This window comes from Cyprinus carpio, chromosome A12, assembly GCF_018340385.1.
Source record: "Cyprinus carpio isolate SPL01 chromosome A12, ASM1834038v1, whole genome shotgun sequence".
Lineage (NCBI taxonomy): Eukaryota > Metazoa > Chordata > Actinopteri > Cypriniformes > Cyprinidae > Cyprinus > Cyprinus carpio.
In genome coordinates, this window is record NC_056583.1 from 14,178,235 (window position 1) to 14,199,995 (window position 21,761).

Genomic DNA, 21,761 nt, shown 5'->3' on the forward strand with positions numbered 1-21,761 from the left:
AACCTTTGACAAGGTGAAGACATTAAACACACGATTGCGACAAGATATGGTTTATCTGTGAATATATCTGTGAAGAACAAGGGTCAACACTGAAAATATTGTATTTTTTTTTTTTTGCCAATAAATGCCTTTTAAACTTATTATATTCTTATCTTGTTTTCAGTATACCATAGTAACGTGGAAAAATAATCTACAAATACTGAAGCAGCAAACTTTGCAAAACACAAAATTTATGCCATTGCCAAAACTTCTGGCCATGACTGTAAACATTGTCCTCTGTAGAGGAGATCATACTTTAGTGAATTTCTCTGAGACCCTACATGCCACTACCTGTCTGGATGTAGTGTGCATGCAGGGCTTTTTAGGGATATCAAATGTTTGGAGGTTTGGTCATAAACACACATTCTCCTTGGTCTTTAAAAATGACTGATATTGACAGAATGATCAAATTTAGCGCACTAAGGGAAATATAATAATATTTTGTAATTATTTAAATCTGACAGATTTTCTAATTGTAGTAAAAACAACATCTCAGAAAAATATGATTTTTTCAAATATAATATTCAAATCAGAATATTACTTTTTATGAAACAGGGCATAATTTTCATGCATGTCTTCTGTAGAGGACACCAGGACAAACAGCACGTTAATCAGGCATTTTGGGGAAACACAAGTCAATAGGGAAATAAATTATAGATCAATATTCCTATGAAATATGAGATAGCCTTATGAAAATGCTACCATGTTATTACTCCCATTTTAACAGTTCATTATGGTTTGCCCAAGAAAACATTAATATGCAAACTAGATGCAATGTATAGATACATTGTATGGAATGGGAATACCAGTTTATGGACATCTTACGCACATATTACATAAAGCAAAATAGTATATCAAATCATTCTGTTATATCTTTCATAACATAGTTGAGAATTATCTATGTACAGAGTTCGATAAAAAATAGCCTGAAACCTAAAAACTGATTTATTGAATGAAAAAAATAATAATAATAATAACAATAATAATAGTAATATATATTACTATTATTATTGTTATTATTATAGATATAGTCAGTGAATATTGTATATGGACAATATGTACAAAGATAGAATTCAGATTTATACAGATGGATCAAAGGACTTACAAACAGAGGCAACGGGATCTGCTGTATATATCCCTAGACATCATGTGGGAGTAAACAAAAGAACATCTGACAGTTTAAGTGTGTATACAGTCGAGTTATATGCTATATTAATAGCATTAGAATGGATTGAACAATCCAGATGGGACAACATTGTAATATGTAGTGATTCTACATCTGCCCTTATGAGTATAAAGTCTGGCATAACTAGAAACCATCAGGAATTACTTGATGAGATTTTATTTACAAACTCAAGAATAAGCAGGCAAGAGAAAAACATCACATGTGTGTGCCAGCGCATGTGGGCATCCAGGGAAATGAGAAAGAAGACAGACTGGCAAAAGAAGCAACAAAAACGTTGGGGTTTACAAACAGAGGCAATGGGATCTGCTGTATATTTTAGTGTGAAAAAATATAATGCAAAAATGGCAGCAGCAGTGCATGGGATAATGATATCAAAGGGAGACATCTGAACATGATACAAAATATGATAGATATGGAAAGTAAGAAGAGCATAAAAGGAAGGAACAAGTCATAATAAATAGACTGTGGATTAGATTGCTATCCTAAATTGCAAGCTAAACAAAACTCTTCATGTTATAGGAAAACACCCGACAGGCAGGACTATGTGATGAATGTCAGGAGAAGGAAACAATTAGCCACATCTTTATATTTAAGACAAGAGTTCAAGAATCCCCTATGGAGGTATAGTAGAGTATAATGTTAAAAATATAGTAACATATTGAAATAATGACCAAGGACGGAGATATTTGTTTAATTTTCTAAGGAGGACTGGACTGGAAGGACGAATTTAAGTAAGATAGTAAGTTAAAGTGAGACAGCAGATGGCAGTAATGCAACACTATGGATGCCAACTGCTGTAAAACTCCAACGAAGAAGAAGAAGAAGAAGAAGAGCCCTCACTGTAGAGGTGGCGGGAACATGAAAAAGTTAGGGACCGTCACTAACATTTCTGTCATGTAGTTAAATCGCATAACTATTATTATCCTAACGGAAAACGTCTTTAAGTTGAATGTAAAACGGACAGAGTCTGATAATGGACGCTGTGCGGTGCAGTGTGGAGTATTTATCTGAGTTCAGTGACTGTCAGTCACACTCGGTGCGCGTCATTCAGGACGGCGTGAATCTTCTCTTGACCCGCGGAGACCGAGAGGTGCTCATATTTAATGTCCTGGAGAGGAGAGTCACGGCAAGTGGATGCTTGTTCTCACTTTTGTGTTCAACTATACTACTTTCCTCCATGGTTACTTAATACACGTTGTTTTTCAGACAGTGATGCTGTTTGAAGCTTCAATGATACATTTGGCATTAAGTGATGATAAACATCGACTTTATGCACTTTGCGCGAACGGAGGGCTTTACTGCACCCCTTTACCACCACAGCTCAGGTAACTTAGTAGATTACATACAGATTACTGTTTCCGTAATAAATGATCACTTGCTATATATGTATGTATACGTGTGTGTTAATTTAATTTAAACAAATAAGCGTACGTATTTACTGGAAAACAGACCAAAAAATCCTGATGATTTATGTTGCACTACACAAATTTATGTCCAATCGAATGCTTTTAAGAATGAAAATTCTGAACTTGTTAGCAACTGTATCCAAGGGGCGGTGCTTAGTAAGCAATTAAATTCAGCGATTAATATTACTTGTTGAATTCACGTTTTGTTTTACTAAATAAACGAAATACAGTCATACAGTTAATATGAAGTCTCCTAGCAGAGTTGCTATGAGGACATTTCTTTCCATTGGAAATTTGACCATAAATCCCAGATAGTACAGGTACGTCTGTTAAAGATCTCTTCCTCTGGAAAGCATACAAACATCTGATAATTGTCTTTAAGATCTCAGTTTTAGATGCATTCTAAATCATGAACATCTTAAAGACATCTTCTAAACGTCTATTTGACATCTGATAGGAAACGTCCTATAGACGTTTTGCAGATGACTAAACACTAAATAGTTTTGCAGATGTAAATGCAGACGTCAAATAGAAAAATCTCTGTGATGTACATGTGCTAGCAGGGAATGCACCATCTCAGGAAAGAAAACTGTATTCATCAAGCAATTTAATTGGGTCCTTAGATTATTTCTAGTGGCATAGATATGCCAATATCTAGAGTCACTTTAATGGTGAATTTTTGGTTTTGTGATTTTTGTTTTCCATGCCTTTTCCCTCCCAGTTCTTCCTCTGTCCAGGTGAACAAAAGTCCTGACAGTGTGCTGTTTACTGTACCAGATGATTCAATTGTCCTGAAAAATGCCAGCCTACAAGCGTTCACCATAGCCGAGAAGATCCTTGTGACTCTTAGCCTTCACAAGTCTGTCTGGAGTTTCGATCTCTACGAAGAGCCTGGATCCAGGCCCCTTCATAAACTTGCATGTTTCCAGGTTGTAACTCTAAACACATGCTGTTTAAACTTAACAGACAAAGAAAAAAGTGTGAGTTCTCCTCCAGTATTGACTTGCATCTACCCCGAAGGACCCACATCAGTCAGCACTGACCTCCATCCCCATCTTGAGCCCCATCTTTTCAGGCTTTTATTTGGAGTGGACGCCTCTTTAGTCAATTCTCCAGTAATTCTGTGTGGTTTACCTGATGGACGTATTTGCTGCTTTACTTTGCTCGTCCCCACCCTGGCTGGTCCTACAGGAGAACAGAGATCTCCAGTCAGAGTCCTCCAGAGCTTAGAGCAGCCAGTCGTATTTATTGGAACCTGCGTCTCTGGAGAACACGGACCTCAGTGTCTTGTTGCAGTTGGTCAAAGAGGCAAACTTCTAATTGTCAGAAGTAAACAAGCAAGCTTGGAAGGAAAAAAGGCAGATTATAGTAAGACTGAATTAAAGTGCTTTCATTACACATGCATTTGCCATTGCTTAAGTCTGTATTTGATTTGAGAGTCAATGATTTATAAGAATGTCCACAATAAAGATGAGAAAAAGTCTTTTTTAAATCTAGTATTTCCTTATGTTTTGAATACATATGAGTGCACATTAATAATTACTTTTTAAAAAAGTTTAAAAATATATTTTTCAAGGTATTTTTTTAATCCATTACATGTATTATTAATAAATATGAATACAGTTTTGGGGAGTTAAAAAAACATGACATTTTACAACATGACCTAATGTTGTTTTGATTTGGCAGACCAAAAATTGCTAAGCAGTGAAGCAGTTTTTATTAAAATATTTTTTATAAGAAATAATAGTAAAACATTATGCCAGACTACGTGAGATTTTCTGTTTAGAATAATTTTTTTTTTATTCATTTTGATATCAGGACAGATGTATCATCCTGACATTTTTGATTGTATATCCCTTAAAATATCAAAATTACTGTACTCATAATCATTTTGAATATATTTTTAATAACTTAGATTAGTTTTGGTAATCTATAAATTCCCTTTTCATAGGCTTCAATGAGCATAGTGTACGAGGACCAGTGCTGTGTGCCTGTGTTGATGATAAGCGGCTGTACTACAGCTCTCTCAGTGACCTACATGCTCTTCAGCTCACCACAACATCTTCATCAGAAGCAACAGAAACTGAGTCCCAACTGCAAACTCTGACCTCTGACAGTCTTGGTGTATGCAGGGTTGTAGCACTTGCTGGGCCATATACTAACCCCACAGGTACAGTATATTAATTATGATAAATCTCTGTGCTGTTTACCGGGCTTTTGCAGTATTTTAAGTAACTAACACAAACTGTTTGTTTTTGAATTTTAGGATCTGTGCAGCTTTTGGCAGTATCTTTGAGCGGAAGACTGCTTCGCGTGAACCTTCCTCAAGGATCTGAAAAAGGAAATGTTCCCAGGTTGCCCTCATCTCTGGCAGGCCAGAAAGTGAAGGACCTCCTGGCTTCCATCGCAAACATCTGGGAGAGGTCTGTTTCATGCTTCATCAATGAAAAGACTACTGGTTTTCCAGCGGCAAAAGCTAAATGTCACTTTTTGAGTTTAGTTTGATTTATTTAAATTTTTAGTTTATCTTATAATCATAGTTGTTCATGGGGGGAAAAAAACTAAATACATTTTTAGTACAGAAAAAAACGTTCATCTTAAAAGAAGTACAGTGAATTAATTGATTTTATGAATTCATTTTATTTATTTTATATTTAAAACGGCCAGATGTCATTGACTCTATTTTTCTTCTTCTGCAGGGCAGAATCCTTGAAACACAAGCTTCAGAAGAAAAATGATTCTCTCAAACATCTTAATCAAGTCATACATGTTTACAGCCTACTGTTGGACAACCATGGGAATGAAAAGGCGTGTAATATGGGCACCAAGCATCCAATCAGCTGTTGTGGTGTAGCTAGATGGAGCTCGTTGCTCCAAAGAGACTCTTTGACTCTCACATGTGTGCTTGAAAACTCAAGTGGATGTACATTGGAACATGGCTGGACTTTGTGCATTCAGGTCCATCCATTATCCAAGGGTCCAAATATGGAAGGCTCATCTAGGACATACTCATTCCCATTCATGAAACTGGATTCTGGTCAGAAACTGGATGTAACCGTTCCCCTTGAAAGCACTGGCAGACTGTCTCTGCCAGTGAAGGTCTACTGTTCTCTCGTCTTCTCCCTTTCTGCTCTGTTTAGTCCTGAAGCATCTTCTCCTGGTGTTTCCCAGCTCCTTACAGAGACGGGCTCCATCAGTGCACCTCTGAGTACTTTAACAGTTGACTGGCTGGATGCTTTAAGGCTAGATGGATCATTTTCTCATGGTAACATCAGACACGACACTGTCACGGATGGCATCCAAGCCTTCTTGCGTTCCAGAGGAGTGTTAACCAAGGATTCTGATACTACTACCAAGTCAGCACCCATCACAGTGATGGTCAGGGTATCATCAGAGCTTCTAAAAACCAAACTGCATCTCTCAGCAACCAGCAGTGGTGAAAGATGCATGTCTGTGCTGAACTGGTTGGTATCACCTGAGGCCAGAGGACAAATGTCGGTACAAAGTCCAGTGGTTTGTGTCTACAGCCCAGATGGATGCTCTGTCAAGCTTCTCGTCAAAGAGGTGCTGACTTTATACTACTGATTATTCATTCATGATCATAAGGTCTGTAATTTAGAACGAGTTACCCATGTCTTTCCTCAAGTAACACTGGGAGATTTCTGTTCTGATGGACCTCTCGAAGTCTTGGAGATTCGGGTGGAAAGTTCATCTGTGGCAGCGGTGTGTGGACTGCATCATGCCATTCTAAGGCGCCTCCAGGTACTTTTATAATAAAGTATGTCCATTTTTCGAACGTGGACTTACAGTTGAATCTAACTTACAGATCAATGTTCAACAGGTCTTGCTCAGAGACTCGGCTGTGAAATGTGGTCATACTAAACAGTTAAAGGCACAGAGCTTGTTTGAAGCTGTACGGCATGTTGAGGTAGATCTGATTCCCATCAGTTTATCTGTTTATTACACTTTTACACTGATTAGTGTTGATTTACATGTAACAGACAGTTTTGCTTACATCACATGCAACAATATAATTTTTTTTTTTTTCTATTGTCAGTCTCTTTATAAAGAGCTTCAGGATGCTCAGAATCAAGCAGCTCTTGGTGGCACAATGAAGACGAATAAGAACTCTGAGATCCTGTTCCGTATTTTTCTGCAGCTGAGGGCAAATCCACTGGTCATTCTCTGAAGAACACCATCATAGTTCTTTATAACATATATTTTTAATACAGTAGAGGTTGTTATTCCATACTGTTTTACTTTTAGGATACAAATCCCATACTTTCCTTTTTGTGTGTCCCATTCATCACCACTTATTCCATAATCAATAAAACACTGTTTATATAAAAAGAGGTATGGAGAAAAAAAAAACATTTAAAAAAACTAAGGTCTACACTCGTCCTGAAGCATACAATTCATCAAAACGAATTATTTACCCACAATATGTCTGTGAGTGTGTACTAAAGTCTTTGTAAAACTTAAAATATATCCGCATATCTGATACTTTAGTCCGCTGGTTGTGTCTCCAGATTAAAAAGCTTTTCTCTGAGCCGATAGTATCTTCCTTCTTTGGCCATGAGCTGCTGGTGTGTTCCCTGCTCCACGACTTCACCTCCCTCCATGAAGATAATGTGGTCCGCTTTCTCTACAGTCTCCAAACGATGAGCTATCACCAGTACTGTCTGATCCTTTATGTTATTGAGCACATCTTGAACCTGGACAAAAAGATCATGAATAGATACGGAGAATCTCAGAATTATTGTGTTACAGCAGCTTAAAAATAACATGCAGCTGTTTATTAAGATATCAGGATTTTAGTATTAATTCCAGAGGAGTCCCTACAGCTTGTTGTGTGCTGCAGTCCATGTGGCTGGTGGCCTCGTCCAAGATGAGAATCTGTGGGTTCCTTATCAGAGCTCTGGCTATAGCAATGCATTGTTTCTGCCCTGCGGACAGCTGGCCACCACACTCGCCAACATCTACAGGGAAAGTGGCCAGATTTAACCTACTCGTTTTAACCAAGTTTTTGTGTTATTTATGGGAATGCATATGGGTACCATATCGGTTATCTGCCAAGTTTTATCTACCTGTGTCATATCCTTGTTCCAGTTTGCTTATAAAGTTGTGTGCATTGGCTTTCCGAGCAGCTTCTTTTACTCTTTCAAGTGTGCAGTCCTTTAAACCGTATTCAATATTATATCTCGCAGAGCCAGAGAAAAGCACAGGATCCTGGGATACCATTGCCACCTAGTCCAAATGACAGAGAATGATGTATCAGTTTACAAACTACTACTCAGTTCACCAAACCATCCAACAGAATTGGTTGTTTGCACATCTCTCCTCAAGTTACATGGTTATAAATGCTGGTGTATCACTCCTTGCCTTTTTATGCAAGTACTGGTGCTGGTACTGGTACAGAGGTTCTCCATCCAGTAACAGCTCACCCTCCTGTGGCTCATAGAACCTCTGCAGCAAGCAGACACAAGAGGTCTTCCCACCACCAGAGGGTCCTACCAATGCCGTCAGCTTCCCTGGACTCAATTCCAATGTAACAGACTGCAACAATTCAACAATAAGTCCATGCAAATTCCATTCGTTTTCTGATCTGCTTTTGCAATATTAACCAAAACCTACCTTAAGTGCTTTTTCGTTAGGGCGTGAGTGGTAGGAAAAGGTGACCTTTTCAAAGGTTAGTCTTCCCTCAACCTTCTCTGGGGCCAAATCACCTGCCTCTCTCATCTGTGGCTTCCTGTCAAGCAGCTGGAACACCTTCACTGCTGATCCCACAGTATTCAGCATGTCTCCGTAGATATATACAAGATGCTGAGAATATAATGATGGACAGAGTTTAGTCTCTTTAAATGAAGAGTCATATAACTGTAAAATTCTACCTGCCAGTCATACCCTCATGTTGGTCACCATGTCCTTCTGATAGAACACAAATGAAAGGAGGCTGCCGCTGCTAAGCTGTCTAGAGGAGATGAGATTTCGGCCTTGGATCAGCATTGCTACCTTCAAGCCTACTGTAATGAACTACAGTGCAATGAAAGAAGAATCAATGAAATAGAACACAATTTCTATTTTGTAGACCGGTGCATGCAAATCAGGACTGTATATGATTTACCCTGCGTATTAAGAGATGGATGGCACTGTATATGCCTTTACACCTCAGAACCTGGAGCTTCCGGTTCAGAGTCTGTTCATATCGCTGCTGCTCCTGATGTTCTGCCTTAAAACTGCGCACAGTCTTCATCGACCCAATGACAGAAGATGCCAACTCTGTAGTCTCTGCATTACAGTCCTGAAGCTCTATAGCTATTTTCTGATAAGAAAGGTGAGACACTATGAATTCATTACGGTGTACCTCCAATTTTTTTTTGATTTGTTGAAAAAAGTTTTCTGGAGAGGCCAAAGCACAGCTTTATAAAGCTGTGTAAAAAAAAGTAATAAGGAAACCAACATGAGAAGGTTTACTAACCTGGGAGATGTTGTTGTATGAATTTTGAATGAAAGCAAGAAGTGGCATTTCGATGCAGGTGAGGAGGGTTAACTGCCAGGATAGGCGCAGCATAAAGAACAACATGCCACATGTCTTCACCAAACTCCGCAGTAACACATTCACATTCATGGCCACAGAACGACCCATTTTATCAGTGTCAGAGGTCAAGCGTGACGTGAGACTACCTGTAAGAGAAAATTTGGTTTCTGTGGCATGATTTTAATTAATATATTATCACATATACACTATTTAGTAGCTTTGTCTACTTTAAAAATCATACTCAAATATGCAAAGGAACGCAGTCTCGCAAGACGTGTTTTTAACCTTTTGAGGATCTTCAGTCATTTAGGAAGAATTTTATGTATGGATTTTTAAAGTGTTTTACTTTTTTGGAATGGTAAAAAACTTTGTGACTCTTGTGGCACTTGCTATTTGAAAACATCCAAAAATGGGTTAATTCTGAGGCAGCTGGGTAAAAAGTTGATTCCACTCCGATGAATCAAGTCCTCAGGAGAGCCTATTATACTGCGGTAAAAACAACTTGTTGATTGGATTTTGAAGTCCAGAGAAGTCAGTCGTTTTCACCTGAAGATCCAGTTTTGACATTTAAAAAAATATTAAGCAAAAAGTGAGTTTTTATTTCTCTGGCAAATGTTCACTTGAAGTGAAGGGACGGGTACCTGGTTTGTTTTCTTCAAAGAAGCTTATCTCCTGCTTCATGAGGTTCTGGAACAGCATGTGTCGTATTCTTTTGTTGAGTCTGCTGAGGCTACACATGAACATCCCGCCGCGCATACCACTGAACATAGAATAAAGACACAACAAATGAACAATTAATTCGAAAAACAAAACCAGTTTGCACAAGAAGGCATTCCTTTTTAAGATATTTGCATGGCAGTGATTTTACACTGACCTTCCAAGTGAGCACAGTGCCATGAGTCCAATAGCCCATGAGAAATTGGTGTGCTGGTACTTTCCACTCAATATGTCAACAACTTTGCCAATGCAGTATGGGATGAATGTCTCAACTATTAAAAAACAAAAGTTTCTTCTATGTAGATAAAAGATGCACTGAAATCAGGTTTTGGATATAAAATCGAGAACTAATTCAGACAATATTATAGTTTCCTCATGGATGAGAAACACTCACACAGTGCTGCCAGGCTGAGGAAGAGGAACGCAGCCCCTAGATGAAGATAGTCAGGCTTGGAGTATCGAATGACCCTCATTAGGAGTGCTTTGGCCTCTTCATCTTTCTTCTGGTTTCTGGTACCCTTAGATGGTCCACCATGTGGGAAGGCCATCTCCCACACCATATATATGAGGGTAGATGTAGCTAAGCTCAGGATCACCATGCCAGGATCAGGAACAGGAGTGAAGCCTCTCATGGTACCGTGCAGCATTGTCTGCATACTGTCAAACACTGGAGGTAGGAAGCTCAGTAGGACAACCCAGCGCTTCAGGAGAAGCTGAACGCTTCCGTCAGCAAAAATTGTGCTCAATGAATAAAGCACAACACAGCTGATGGCCCTGAGAGCCCACAGGCCCCATAGATCCAGACTGCCCTCTCCATCCAACCACAGCAGGGCCGTCCACACACAAGCCCAGATGCCAAGATCACAGCACAACAGGCAGAAATGCACTGCTACGGTTCTATAGATGGGGTGAGCCTCTGAGGTCATCTGAAGAGATAAAGATGAATCAGATAAGCCAGTCTAGAATAGTTTCAAAGCCTGGTCAGTGGTCAAACTAGTCTGTTGGCTGGTTTTAGCTGATGTCTCTTAGTTTAGGCTGGTTTACAGTTTTCTTTCAGCGGCATCAGTCTTCTCTAGTGCATTTAAATATAGGATATAAGCGCTAAACAATATAAAAAGATACACAATATAAGTCTTCTTACCATTAGCTTCTCGCGTTGCATTTTGTCCCAAGCTCAGTTTTGGGTTCACTTTCACACTTGTGGGCGGTTTTCAGTTCCATTACGATTGCGAATAATGAGAAACGATTTAGAAAATACATTTAATAACCGCATAGTTAGCTTAAAACGAGGTAGTGTGCATAAAAAAAAAACGTTTTTATCTCATATTGCTACTGTATGTTGTGCGATCATGACGTTGCACGCTACGTCGGCTCACCAGCTGTGAACGCTGTTTGGCGCAAGTTCTTCGAGTGGCCAGCAGAGAGCGCTGTTTAGCGGATCTATCAATCATAATATGGGCGATTTCATATATGTGCAGCCCTTTGTTTCACTCGTGAGCATGTGTAAACAAGGATTTTAACAATGAAAAAGCTGACCAACATTTACTATCATTATAGGCATTTTCTAAACACATATATAGAAATATACTTCTTTTTTTTAATTCTCTTTTTAAGAGAAAACTTTTCAAGGTAAATAGCTATACATATACATATAGCCTGAAATAACAGAATGCAATTTATTAACACTTAAATACATTTAATACATTCTTTGTCTGATGGAATGTGTTTTCTATTTTTTTTAAACGAATTTGTGGAATGACCAATAATATTGGACTTTTCTGCAAACATTAACCAGAAAAATTAAGATGGGTTTATCTAGCCAAGATAAGCCAAACCATAATTGCTTATTGTTAATAACTGCATAATTGCTTATTGATAGCAAAAAAATAAAAAATAAATCAGAGCATTTGTCTGCTTTAATCTTTATTATTAAATTTAAATTGAGTACAGAAATAATTTCTTATTCAAGTAAATAGTTTGTATTATACATTGTATAAATGATACTCTCTCGGGGGTAATCACAGCCCTCTCCACTTATATAAGCACAACAAGACAACAGAGCAACTACACGGCAACCAAAAAGAGTTTACATGAGGAGTGTAAATATAAATCAGCACAAAGTGAAATCTGACACTTGTTCTGTTCAGCAGTGAATAATAATTCATGACACTGACACACCCTCAGTTCAAATACAATCTTATTCAGTACTAATCCTAACAGACAACCCAAGTGCACATATTTAAGATTAGTCATACTCAAGCACACACTGAGAACCAGAAAACATAAAGTCTGAATATTAAATATATCTTGGTTAAAGAATGTCTGTACTTGGACTGAGAAAACCTTAAGAGCCTATGTGCAATAATAGCAAAACAATTTTCTACTGATTTATTATACAGTACCTTTCCTACCCTTTGGGAACTGACCAACAATCTTCCTTAAGGGTCAGGTGTTTTAGTGCATAATCTCATGACACAAAAAGTGTATAAAACAACACAGTGTTATGTATACTACTGTTCAGATGTTTGGGGTCAGTAAGATATTTTAAGAAATGAATACTTTTATTCAGCAAGGATGCATTAAATTAAAAGTGTCGATAAAGACATTTATAAAGTAATGAAACACTGAAAATGTTTATTTCAAATAAATGCTGTTCTTTTGAACTTTCTATTTATCAAAATTTTAATAAAAAAGTATTATGGATTTCATAAGAATATTAAGCAGCATGTCTGTTTTCAACATTTATAATAATAAATGTTTCCTGAGCACAAGATTATTTCTGAAGGATCATGTGACACTGAAGACCGGAGTAATGGCTGATAAAAACTCAGCTTTACCATCACAGGAATAAATAACATTTTAAAATATGACATTAAAAAAAAACAGTTATTTAAAATTGTAATAATGTTTCACAATATTACTGTATTTTTAATCATATAAAAGCAGACTTGGTGAGCATAACAGACTTCTTTCAAAAATCTTATCAACCTCAAACTGTCAAACAGTAGTGTAACTAGCAAAAAATGAGGAAACTGAATATTATTAAGCATGAGATGAATCAAATCTGTCACAATGCTCAATATTTCCTGACTTGAAATAGCTTAATTTTCTTGGCAAACAATTAAAGCATTTTGTCATTTAGATCAGGAATGAAGAAGCGTTTATAATATTTACTTGAATTCAAAGGACTGCATTAACGGATGTCACTGTAGCTCCATGGCACAAATATACTCTAGAAGGCAAACCAGTGATGTGAGACCAGGATGTTTGCAAACGCCAGTGTCAGTTAACAACACACAAAAACACAGGGTTTGATGTTGAAATAATATAGTTATTTAAATAGCACATTCTATGATACTAATAAATGGCAAAGAAACATATTTTTGTACCTGATTCGGATCCCAATTACAATGGCATAAATAACTCATACATTTGTGAATTTTTCTTCCTCTGATGATGGGTTATTTGTCGTGTCCCCATCTGTAGGCACACTGCTGTACTGGCAGTCCATGGGCAAACTGACTGCAGGCTTAGCTGGAGACCCAGACGCTGGTGGACTGTTCTTCTGGGCTGCATCACGTGAGTCCAGCCAGTAAAAGGACACCATAAGGAACAGAGCTGATAAGGCCACTGAGATGCTGCAGGCCAGGAACACATATGTGTACTGGTCAGTACGGTCCACAAGGATTCCTGTAACACACGTGCAGGGGTATTTGCAGTTTATTTTGTATCTATAAAACAAAATAAAAATACTAGATCTAAATACGTTCAAACTGAATAAAAATCTGCTCGATCATCATTATTATACCAAAACATGAGTCATGCATGACTGTGTAGGAGCCTTCTAGAACACAGGTGAACACCAAAAGCGTGTACTTAGTAGCACTCCAAGGTGCTTGCCAGCACTTGGCTCAACTAATGACATTTGTGTGTGTGAAAGAGCATGGTCAGTTTGACCAGATTGAGAACACAGGCTTCGCTCCGACCAACACGGAAATCCAGATTAGTGCTGTAGCAATAGAGCAGACATTCCATTCTTTCTGCTGAAACACATGCACAATCCTCCTCACCGATAGCTACACAATCACACATATATTTCATTATATATCATAGTGATTCTTCTTTGAATGACAAGAATGTTTGGGAATGTCTTTGAATTAATTTTTTTAATGATTTTTATGGAACTTGCCTTTGACAGGACAGTTGAGATGTGACAGAAAAGAACATTCATTTCCTGATCTGAGACAGATTCAAAGTTGGGATAAGAGCAGCGGGATTTTTAGGAAAAACTTTTTGGTTGCACTTTATTTTACAGTACGTGTACTTACATGTACTTATAGTGTACTTACAGTGTATTTATTTAAGAAAGTTCTGGTAATACAAGGTAACTACATGGGTTAGGGTTAGGTTTAGGGGTAGGTTCAGGGTTAGTACCTAGTTATTACATAGTTATTGTAATTTCTATAATAAGTACATAGTATGTACATGAGGAACAGGACTGTAAAATAAAGTGCTACCAACTTTTTTTTAGCATCACTTTTTTAGGGTAAATTTGATATTAATTTATAATGGAAACTGAATTTTGTAGGTCCCATAACAGGTCACTATTTGTTTGCTTGCTCTAGTTTATTTTAGATAATAAAACTCAACCAACTGTAGATGAGGGTCAATAAAAAAATACAAAAATTAATAATGTTTTAAAAATATATTGGTAATATTAGTAGCAAGTATTTCAATAAATATTCGGTTATAAAGGTGCATTCAAAAAAGTTATAAATGCTGTTTAAAATAGTTTAAGATGGACTATATCATGTCACACTTGAGGACATGTCGACTTTCCAAAAGTATTTCATGTCAACCAACTTTATTAAAATTTACTGTTTAAGTGAGGGGTGCTGGATGAGGCGGATATTTACAGTATCTACAATCCATGTAGGAAATAAAACTTGCAAATGTTTGCACTTTAGCAGCACTTTATTGCCTGTGAAGGTTGTGAATGACTCTTTAGAAACATCCCTGCTGTCTATAGAAACTATACTTGTTGTCTAAAGTGTAGGACTGATGCAAATGTTGAAATACCAGCATGACCACATTTAAAACAGTCTCTGTCTGTTTTTGTATCTGGAGTTTAGAGGCCAGTAGATCATGTTTGGTCTGTGTTCTGTGAGTCATAAACATTCAGGCAGTGACATGGTGCTGTCGACATACAAAATACATAATTCAGAAAATACATAATTCATGTTACCTGCGAGAGGAGGTCCTATCAGGAGCGTAACGCTTTCCATGATAGACAACAGGCCGAGCGCAGATGGGAATCGACTCATCTCCACCGTGTCCATCAGGACGGTGAACATCAGCGAGCCTACCACGCTCATGGACAGTCCGTACACCAGCACATACATTAACAGCACTGTGAAACTTGCAGAAATGCAGCAAATACTATTACTGAGTCCATTTATTAGGAGTGCGGCTGAGAAAACATAGATATGCCGGCCTTTAAACCAGGGCAGGCTGAAGAGCACTCCAGCAGGAGGCCGCACAATGATGTTGACAAAGCCCAGGATGGAGAGCAGCAGGGCAGCTCGGCTTGGATCCATTTTGTGAGCTGATGCGTATGGGACCAGGTAAATAAGCGGCACCACAAACCCCAGCATCATCCAAGTGATGCCCAGTGAAAACACCCGAAATCGCAGGTTACTATAGAAGAGGTCGAAAGCCATGTGTTTTCTGAGGGATGATCTTAAACTCTGAAAGATCCCCAGCATGCATATCTTTTTGCCTGGGGGTCTGGGACCATTGCTCATCACCTCTGTCTTTCTGGGCTTGCGAGGCCTGACCGGTCTCATAAGGGCTCCGCAAACACAGCAGTTGAGCAACACAGCACCAAGGACCAGAAAGCTCCCTCTCCAGCCCAGCGTACTCTGCAGATAGTCACCTAAAAAGGGCAATGTAGACAGACCCAGAGCAGTACCAGTGGAGGACATTGCATTGGCAAAAGGACGACGGCGCACAAAGTAGTGGCCAAGTATTGTGACAGCGGGCTGGAAGCTGAAACAGAAACCCAGACCTGTGAAGCAAACAGAGGGTTATGCATTATATAGAACTGACTGATGGATGAAGTTCATTGTTCTTTGGTAACTAAGTGAACAGCTATTATTTACTTACAAGCCAACTATCAAAACTGTAACTGTAAATACATCTAAGCTGTAACTATATTTATAAATAATAATATTTATTGTTGTTGTTATATGATTTAATAATTAATAACCAATCAATTGAAAATTAATGCATTTATTATAACTAGTTACTACTTAATACTAATTATTGTTGTTGTTATATAGTTTAAATAATTAATAATCAATCAATTAATAATTTATGCATTTATTATTAGTAGTATATCATTAAATAATGAATCATCACTTAATTAATTGATAAATACATCAATCTGATTATTGTCAGAAAAAATCTAATATTTTGAATAGTGAATATTAAGGTATATAACAATCAATAATTATAATTATATTTAATAATCAATAATATAATAAATGCTCATGTATTATTTACTTGCATGCTGACTATCTGAGCTATATAATACATGTATTTATTGTTTGAATAAGTTATACTAATTTATTATTATAATAGTTATTATATAATATTAATATTATATTATGATATATAAAAATATTATATTATAATATATCATTTTAGTGGTCACATAACTCTGCTTGTTGCTACAGTATGTACATTTTTAACATCTGAATCATTTTGTGGGTGGTCTAATTAACTTTTTGTATATAGAACACTCAAAGTAATGCTGTTGTGCTAAATGCTAAATAACAGCCAGGATTCTTGTGTGATATTGCTCCAGAAATCAACCTCTTCATATTTACATTCATATTCTTATTCATGTCAGGTCAGCTGGTAAAGTGCTTAGTGATAACTCTTTAATCACAGTGTCGAATGAAATCACAATGTTTATGTAATTAGTGCTGTTGCTCTTTTATCTACAGATCAAACAAGATATCATTATCTCTTCCTCTGGCGACTTACTGACCTGTGATGACCCCAGTGGTGATGTATAAGTCAACAATGGAATGTGAGAAAGAGCTGACCGCCATCCCAAAACCACTCAGGACTCCCCCAAATATCACTGTCGCCCGGCAACCAAAGCGTTCCACCAGAACACTACACAGAGGACCTGCAAGAAAAACACATACGGTAAAAAAAGCTTTAATCTGAGATGGTTTACTCCTAAAATCCCAGCATGACATGCCATATTCCTACAGCTCATTTTCAACAACCAGCTACTCAAAACACCCCCCTAGAACAATAAACTGCCTTGTTCAAATATGTTAAGCGAAATGTCAACACGCAACTCTCTCACAAGTAATTGATGTATGGCTATTTAAGAGGTATGATGAAGTGTGTGTAATAAATATTGCATCAAGCTGTTCCTCTTTTATGACTGACTGCTACAATGACTACCAGTAAAAGCCGAATACACAGTGTGAATGTAAATCAAACACTGACTTTTAATTACCATCTCTGCTGGACTTAAGTAATGTAGCTGTTACCAGCTTAAATTAGATGTCAAATAATGACCACAACTTAATTCTCGCAGTGGGATGAATCACACACTTATGCATTCAGTGCAATTAAGAAGTTAATATTGCGTGTTTTTGCTCAATTTTGCCAATGAAAATATTATCTAAAAAGCCACCGCAGAACTGTTGTGTGTCTGTGAACAACAGGTGTTAAGTTTCTGAATGAACCCTTACAAAAATTACCCATGGTTTTATTACAAAAAAAAAAAAATAAATGTGGTTACTATAGTTAAACCATGGTAACCACACAAGTTAACCATGGTTTTGCAACACTAACCATAGTTTAACCATAGTATTTATAGTAAAACTGTGGTTACACGAATGGTAATCAATACGTCAAAAAACCATGGTTACTACAATTTTACTATAATAAAATCATGGTTAATTTTTGTAAGGGAAAATCCTCGTTTTGAACAAATCGTGTGAACCAATGATTCAAAGGTCTATTTTAGAGAGAGACCTTTACTTAATTGCTGAATGAATCAGCCGTTTGAACGAATCCAATAAGTGAATGATTCATTTTTTAACTCCACCTGGTTGCAGTTTTAGTTTCTTAGAATATCATTTCATTTATTTAAAAAATAAAAATAATTAAATAAATAAACATTAAAGGAATAGTTCACCAAAAAATAAATAAATTCTGTCATTTACTCATCCTCATGTTGTTTCAAACCTGAATGAATAACTTTCTTTTGCACAACGTAAAAGAAGGCATTTTGAAGACTGTTGCTAACAAAGTTGTTTTCGTTACGTGACTTTCATTGCATGAACAAAAAATACAAAAAAAAAAAAAAAAAACCTTTCTCAAATGATCTTCTTTTATTTTCCATATTATGTTAGGCCGTTGTAGCCTAAACGTTTATGTGTAATAAATTTTATGTTTAATCAAATAAAATATTTCTTTCTCAAGCTTCTATTTGTAATGTCTTCTTGATACTTTCTTAATTAACACCAGCCTTAAATAATCTTTTGTGGGTATTTTTAAATTTTGATCAACCTAATAATTTCAGAACATATTCGCATGTTCACGGTTCTCTGATGTTGGTTAATGGCCACATGACATGCAAGTAAACAGATAAAATATCTAATCTGTTTTTAGTGTTTTATTTTAATTGTGTTTATTTTAAAATCATTTAGATATATAGTGCTGCACGACATGGCCAGAAAATGACATATGATTATTTTATCATATTGCTACTGCTGGAACATCCAGAGACAAAGAACAAAGACTCTGCTGCTAAAGGAAATAGGCACGTTTGAGCATGTTCATACTTAGTTCATGCTTTACAACAACCTACTAACACCACAAATTACAATACAGATATTTTCAAATGTTCAAACCCTCAAGCTTTGAAGATGTTGACAGGCGAAATACTGGCGAAATGCTGTAACGTTCTGTTCACAAAAACATTGGAAATTATGCAAATGTTCATGTTGTAAATAAGTGAACTTAGCACACGCTGTGTTCCCAAAAGGGCATTAAACTCACAGTGCAGAAATGGAGTTAGTGAAAAGCAGCACAGCCGTTGATCTGACAATCGCATTTTGATACGTTATATCAATATTTTGTTTTATTTTGATTAACTGTGCAGCTCCATTTGTTTATTTTAATATGACATTCAATATAATTAATTATTAGCTCACAAACCTTTGTTTGGGAAACCCTGGGCTCAGGTAATGCCATAAGTTTAGAGGTGGGATTACTTGTTTTGTCTGACAAATGGAAGATATGTGGTATGTTTGGGAAACCTGTTTGAAACCTGTTTCATTTGGCTGTGCTAGTGGAGAAGAAACATCAGACTTTTCTATAACATCCTTACCTCCGGCGTGCAGAACTGCTGTCATTATCGATGGAACCCAAGACGTCTCACTGTTACTGGCTTGAAATTCTTCCTGAAGATCTAAGTAGAAGATTCCAATGCAGGAGGGGAAGGCCAGTGTCAGAGCTAAGACTACGATGGTAGCCACTAGGACTACCCATCCCCAGCCTCCATCTGGAGCATCAAAGGCAACTGGATGAGCTTGATCCGAAGGGGGTCCTGATCCTTGTTTTTCTCCCTCCTCAGATTCAGGCTCACACAGCTCCCCCGACTGCTCCTCAATGCTGGAAGGTTGCTTAGGTGCCATATTTTCCGATTTGATGGTAACCAAGTCACTACCACCTGGGTTTTTCCACCTGATCCGGAGAGCTTCGGGCTCTCAGCGGCAGAAGAAGAGCAGGGCAACACATTCTTGCATATTCTATATCATCCGAATAAAGTGTGCTTGCTATACCCCTACACAAAAAAATTGGAGGAAAGCTCATCTTATTGAAAAATAATCAATTCAAAGCATTTTTCAGGAATGCAAATGCATTTAAAAAACAAAGATTTTTTTAAATACAGATAATTCATTGCAAAATATTGGGTGGAGCTACAAAACGTTGTATGAACTTGTCAAACTATTTCTTTGTTCACTCTTCTGATTTTCTCACGGTTTGTTTGGTTTTAGCTGTTAATATTTATCTAATCTACTGTACAACACATTTCGATATGGAAACAGATAGTGGTTTTCATTCGTAAATGAATATGGGTTTAAAAAGTGTCTACAAGAGAGTGTCTCTGAAATATTATGGTCTCTGAAATAATCTTACTTTGAAACAAGAAACTGAATGTAGCAAGCAAATAGCATTGCTTTTCACTGGACGGTTTAACTTAACGGCTATGCCCCTTCAATAAACGAGTATGTAGAAGTTACTAAAAGGAAATTATACACAAAAAGTACATATTATCAATAACAGCAACGTATATTTTGATGAAACTCTTTATTTATTTAGACTATTATTGCTGTCATTTCTACAGCTTGATTAAAGTCGTGTCTATAATACTTAGGAACACTCTTAGTGGGTCTGTACACACCCAATTTAGGGGTTATAAGGACGATAAGACTCGTTACAGTCGTGAAAGATTTCATGTTTTTAGAGAATCGGTTGAGTGAATGATTCAAGGATTCAATGACTCACTTAATGCAGAAAAAAGACACTCCTGTGTCGCCACCTACTGGCGTATCGATGTAACCTACGGTTACTGAACGAACCAAAATCTAGTATTTTTGCTTTATCTCCTTTTGCCCGGCAGTTTATTTCTTTTGCTACTACAGCTGTTTCAGGGTGTTCTGAACATGTTGACATTACAACGACATTTCTGCAGTTCAGGAAGAAGCGACTTTAAATGAACAACAAAGAAACTATACGGAAAGCAGACGCGTGCGAGTTTTTTTTCAACACGTGCTACGTAAATAACTACTTAAAACACTTAAAGACATGTGTTTGACGGCTTTAGCCCTTCAGTAAGCTGTTTAAATAAACAGTGTTTTATTGAAGGTACCTGAAACCAGGCACATCACCGGGGTCTCATAACCACGTACTGCCAGATTCAAACACGACACGATCCAAAGCTTGACAAAAACTCATGTAATAAACAACAAACGCACCTTTTCAGCACATTTTCAGGCATCCGGGCCAGCAGCGTCTGTCCGTGCCGCGGAGACTGTCAGATCAGCGGGAGGAGGAGACACTCCGGGTTGGAGCAGTTTCAGGATCCAGTCGATTAAGCAAACGCTAAGGTAACATCAATGTTCTCTCACATATCGTACTATGCAACCATATAAATCAAATAGAGAGCTAGATGGAAGTAGTAACGGCTCCTTTAACAGCAGTCTACACGTAGAGAAATTTGAGCTCCGGGGCGATGGCATGGCATTTCCTCTTGCCTTTCACCCAGAGCAGCTCGGTCTCATCCGGCTAACGTTAGAGCAGCTGAAGGGCGGGCTTCTGTATGCTGGTATGCAAACTGTATGCATAGCAGTTTTTAAAACTAAGCCTACTTCAAACAATGCTACATTAGTAAAGGACACTCTATTGATCCTGTGACGCAGGTTCCAAATCCTAACAAGCATCTTATTCTTACCCCAAACACACTCTATTATATTTCCAGTACTAACCATTTGAGAAAAAACACACGGTGACTTTTTTTTTCCAGTGTCAATTTAGACCACTTTAATTTAAGAGTAGCTTTCCAGTCGATATATAGATATTTCACCCAAAAATTTAAATTCTGACCAAACCTGTGTAACTAAATTTCTACAGTGGGATACCAAAGGAGAGGTTGAACAGAATGTCTCAGAATGTCCCTTTTGACTGAGACCCCTTCTCCTTTTGTGCTCCATGGAAGAAAGTAAGTCATATGGGTTTGGTCGAATTTACATTTATGGGTGAAGTTTTTTTATTATTA

The 21,761-nt window shown here is 37.3% G+C and overlaps 3 protein-coding genes across 3 annotated transcripts; 1 reads left to right on the plus strand and 2 right to left on the minus strand.

Annotated features, from left to right (window-relative positions):
* The first annotated feature begins 2,023 nt into the window (after positions 1-2,023).
* Positions 2,024-7,180, plus strand: LOC109099445 (Fanconi anemia core complex-associated protein 100-like). The gene is made up of 9 exons (XM_019112955.2): positions 2,024-2,351; positions 2,432-2,550; positions 3,353-3,999; positions 4,583-4,801; positions 4,898-5,054; positions 5,331-6,195; positions 6,277-6,393; positions 6,473-6,559; positions 6,689-7,180. The coding sequence occupies exons 1-9, from the start codon at positions 2,199-2,201 to the stop codon at positions 6,818-6,820; spliced, it is 2,496 nt and encodes an 831-aa protein (XP_018968500.2). The 5' UTR covers positions 2,024-2,198; the 3' UTR covers positions 6,821-7,180.
* LOC109099154 (antigen peptide transporter 2-like) lies at positions 6,555-12,529 on the minus strand. Its single transcript, XM_042767711.1, has 12 exons — positions 11,028-12,529; positions 10,281-10,812; positions 10,044-10,158; positions 9,811-9,941; positions 9,110-9,315; positions 8,756-8,953; positions 8,536-8,664; positions 8,266-8,454; positions 8,014-8,187; positions 7,719-7,878; positions 7,474-7,610; positions 6,555-7,346 (listed from the first exon to the last, which is right to left on the minus strand). The coding sequence occupies exons 1-12, from the start codon at positions 11,046-11,048 to the stop codon at positions 7,137-7,139; spliced, it is 2,202 nt and encodes a 733-aa protein (XP_042623645.1). The 5' UTR covers positions 11,049-12,529; the 3' UTR covers positions 6,555-7,136.
* A 224-nt stretch (positions 12,530-12,753) lies between these two features.
* Positions 12,754-21,432, minus strand: LOC109099446 (monocarboxylate transporter 6-like). Its single transcript, XM_042767712.1, has 5 exons — positions 20,962-21,432; positions 19,311-19,766; positions 16,941-17,084; positions 15,132-15,953; positions 12,754-13,576 (listed from the first exon to the last, which is right to left on the minus strand). The coding sequence occupies exons 2-5, from the start codon at positions 19,615-19,617 to the stop codon at positions 13,311-13,313; spliced, it is 1,539 nt and encodes a 512-aa protein (XP_042623646.1). The 5' UTR covers positions 19,618-19,766; positions 20,962-21,432; the 3' UTR covers positions 12,754-13,310.
* Between the last annotated feature and the right edge of the window lie 329 nt (positions 21,433-21,761).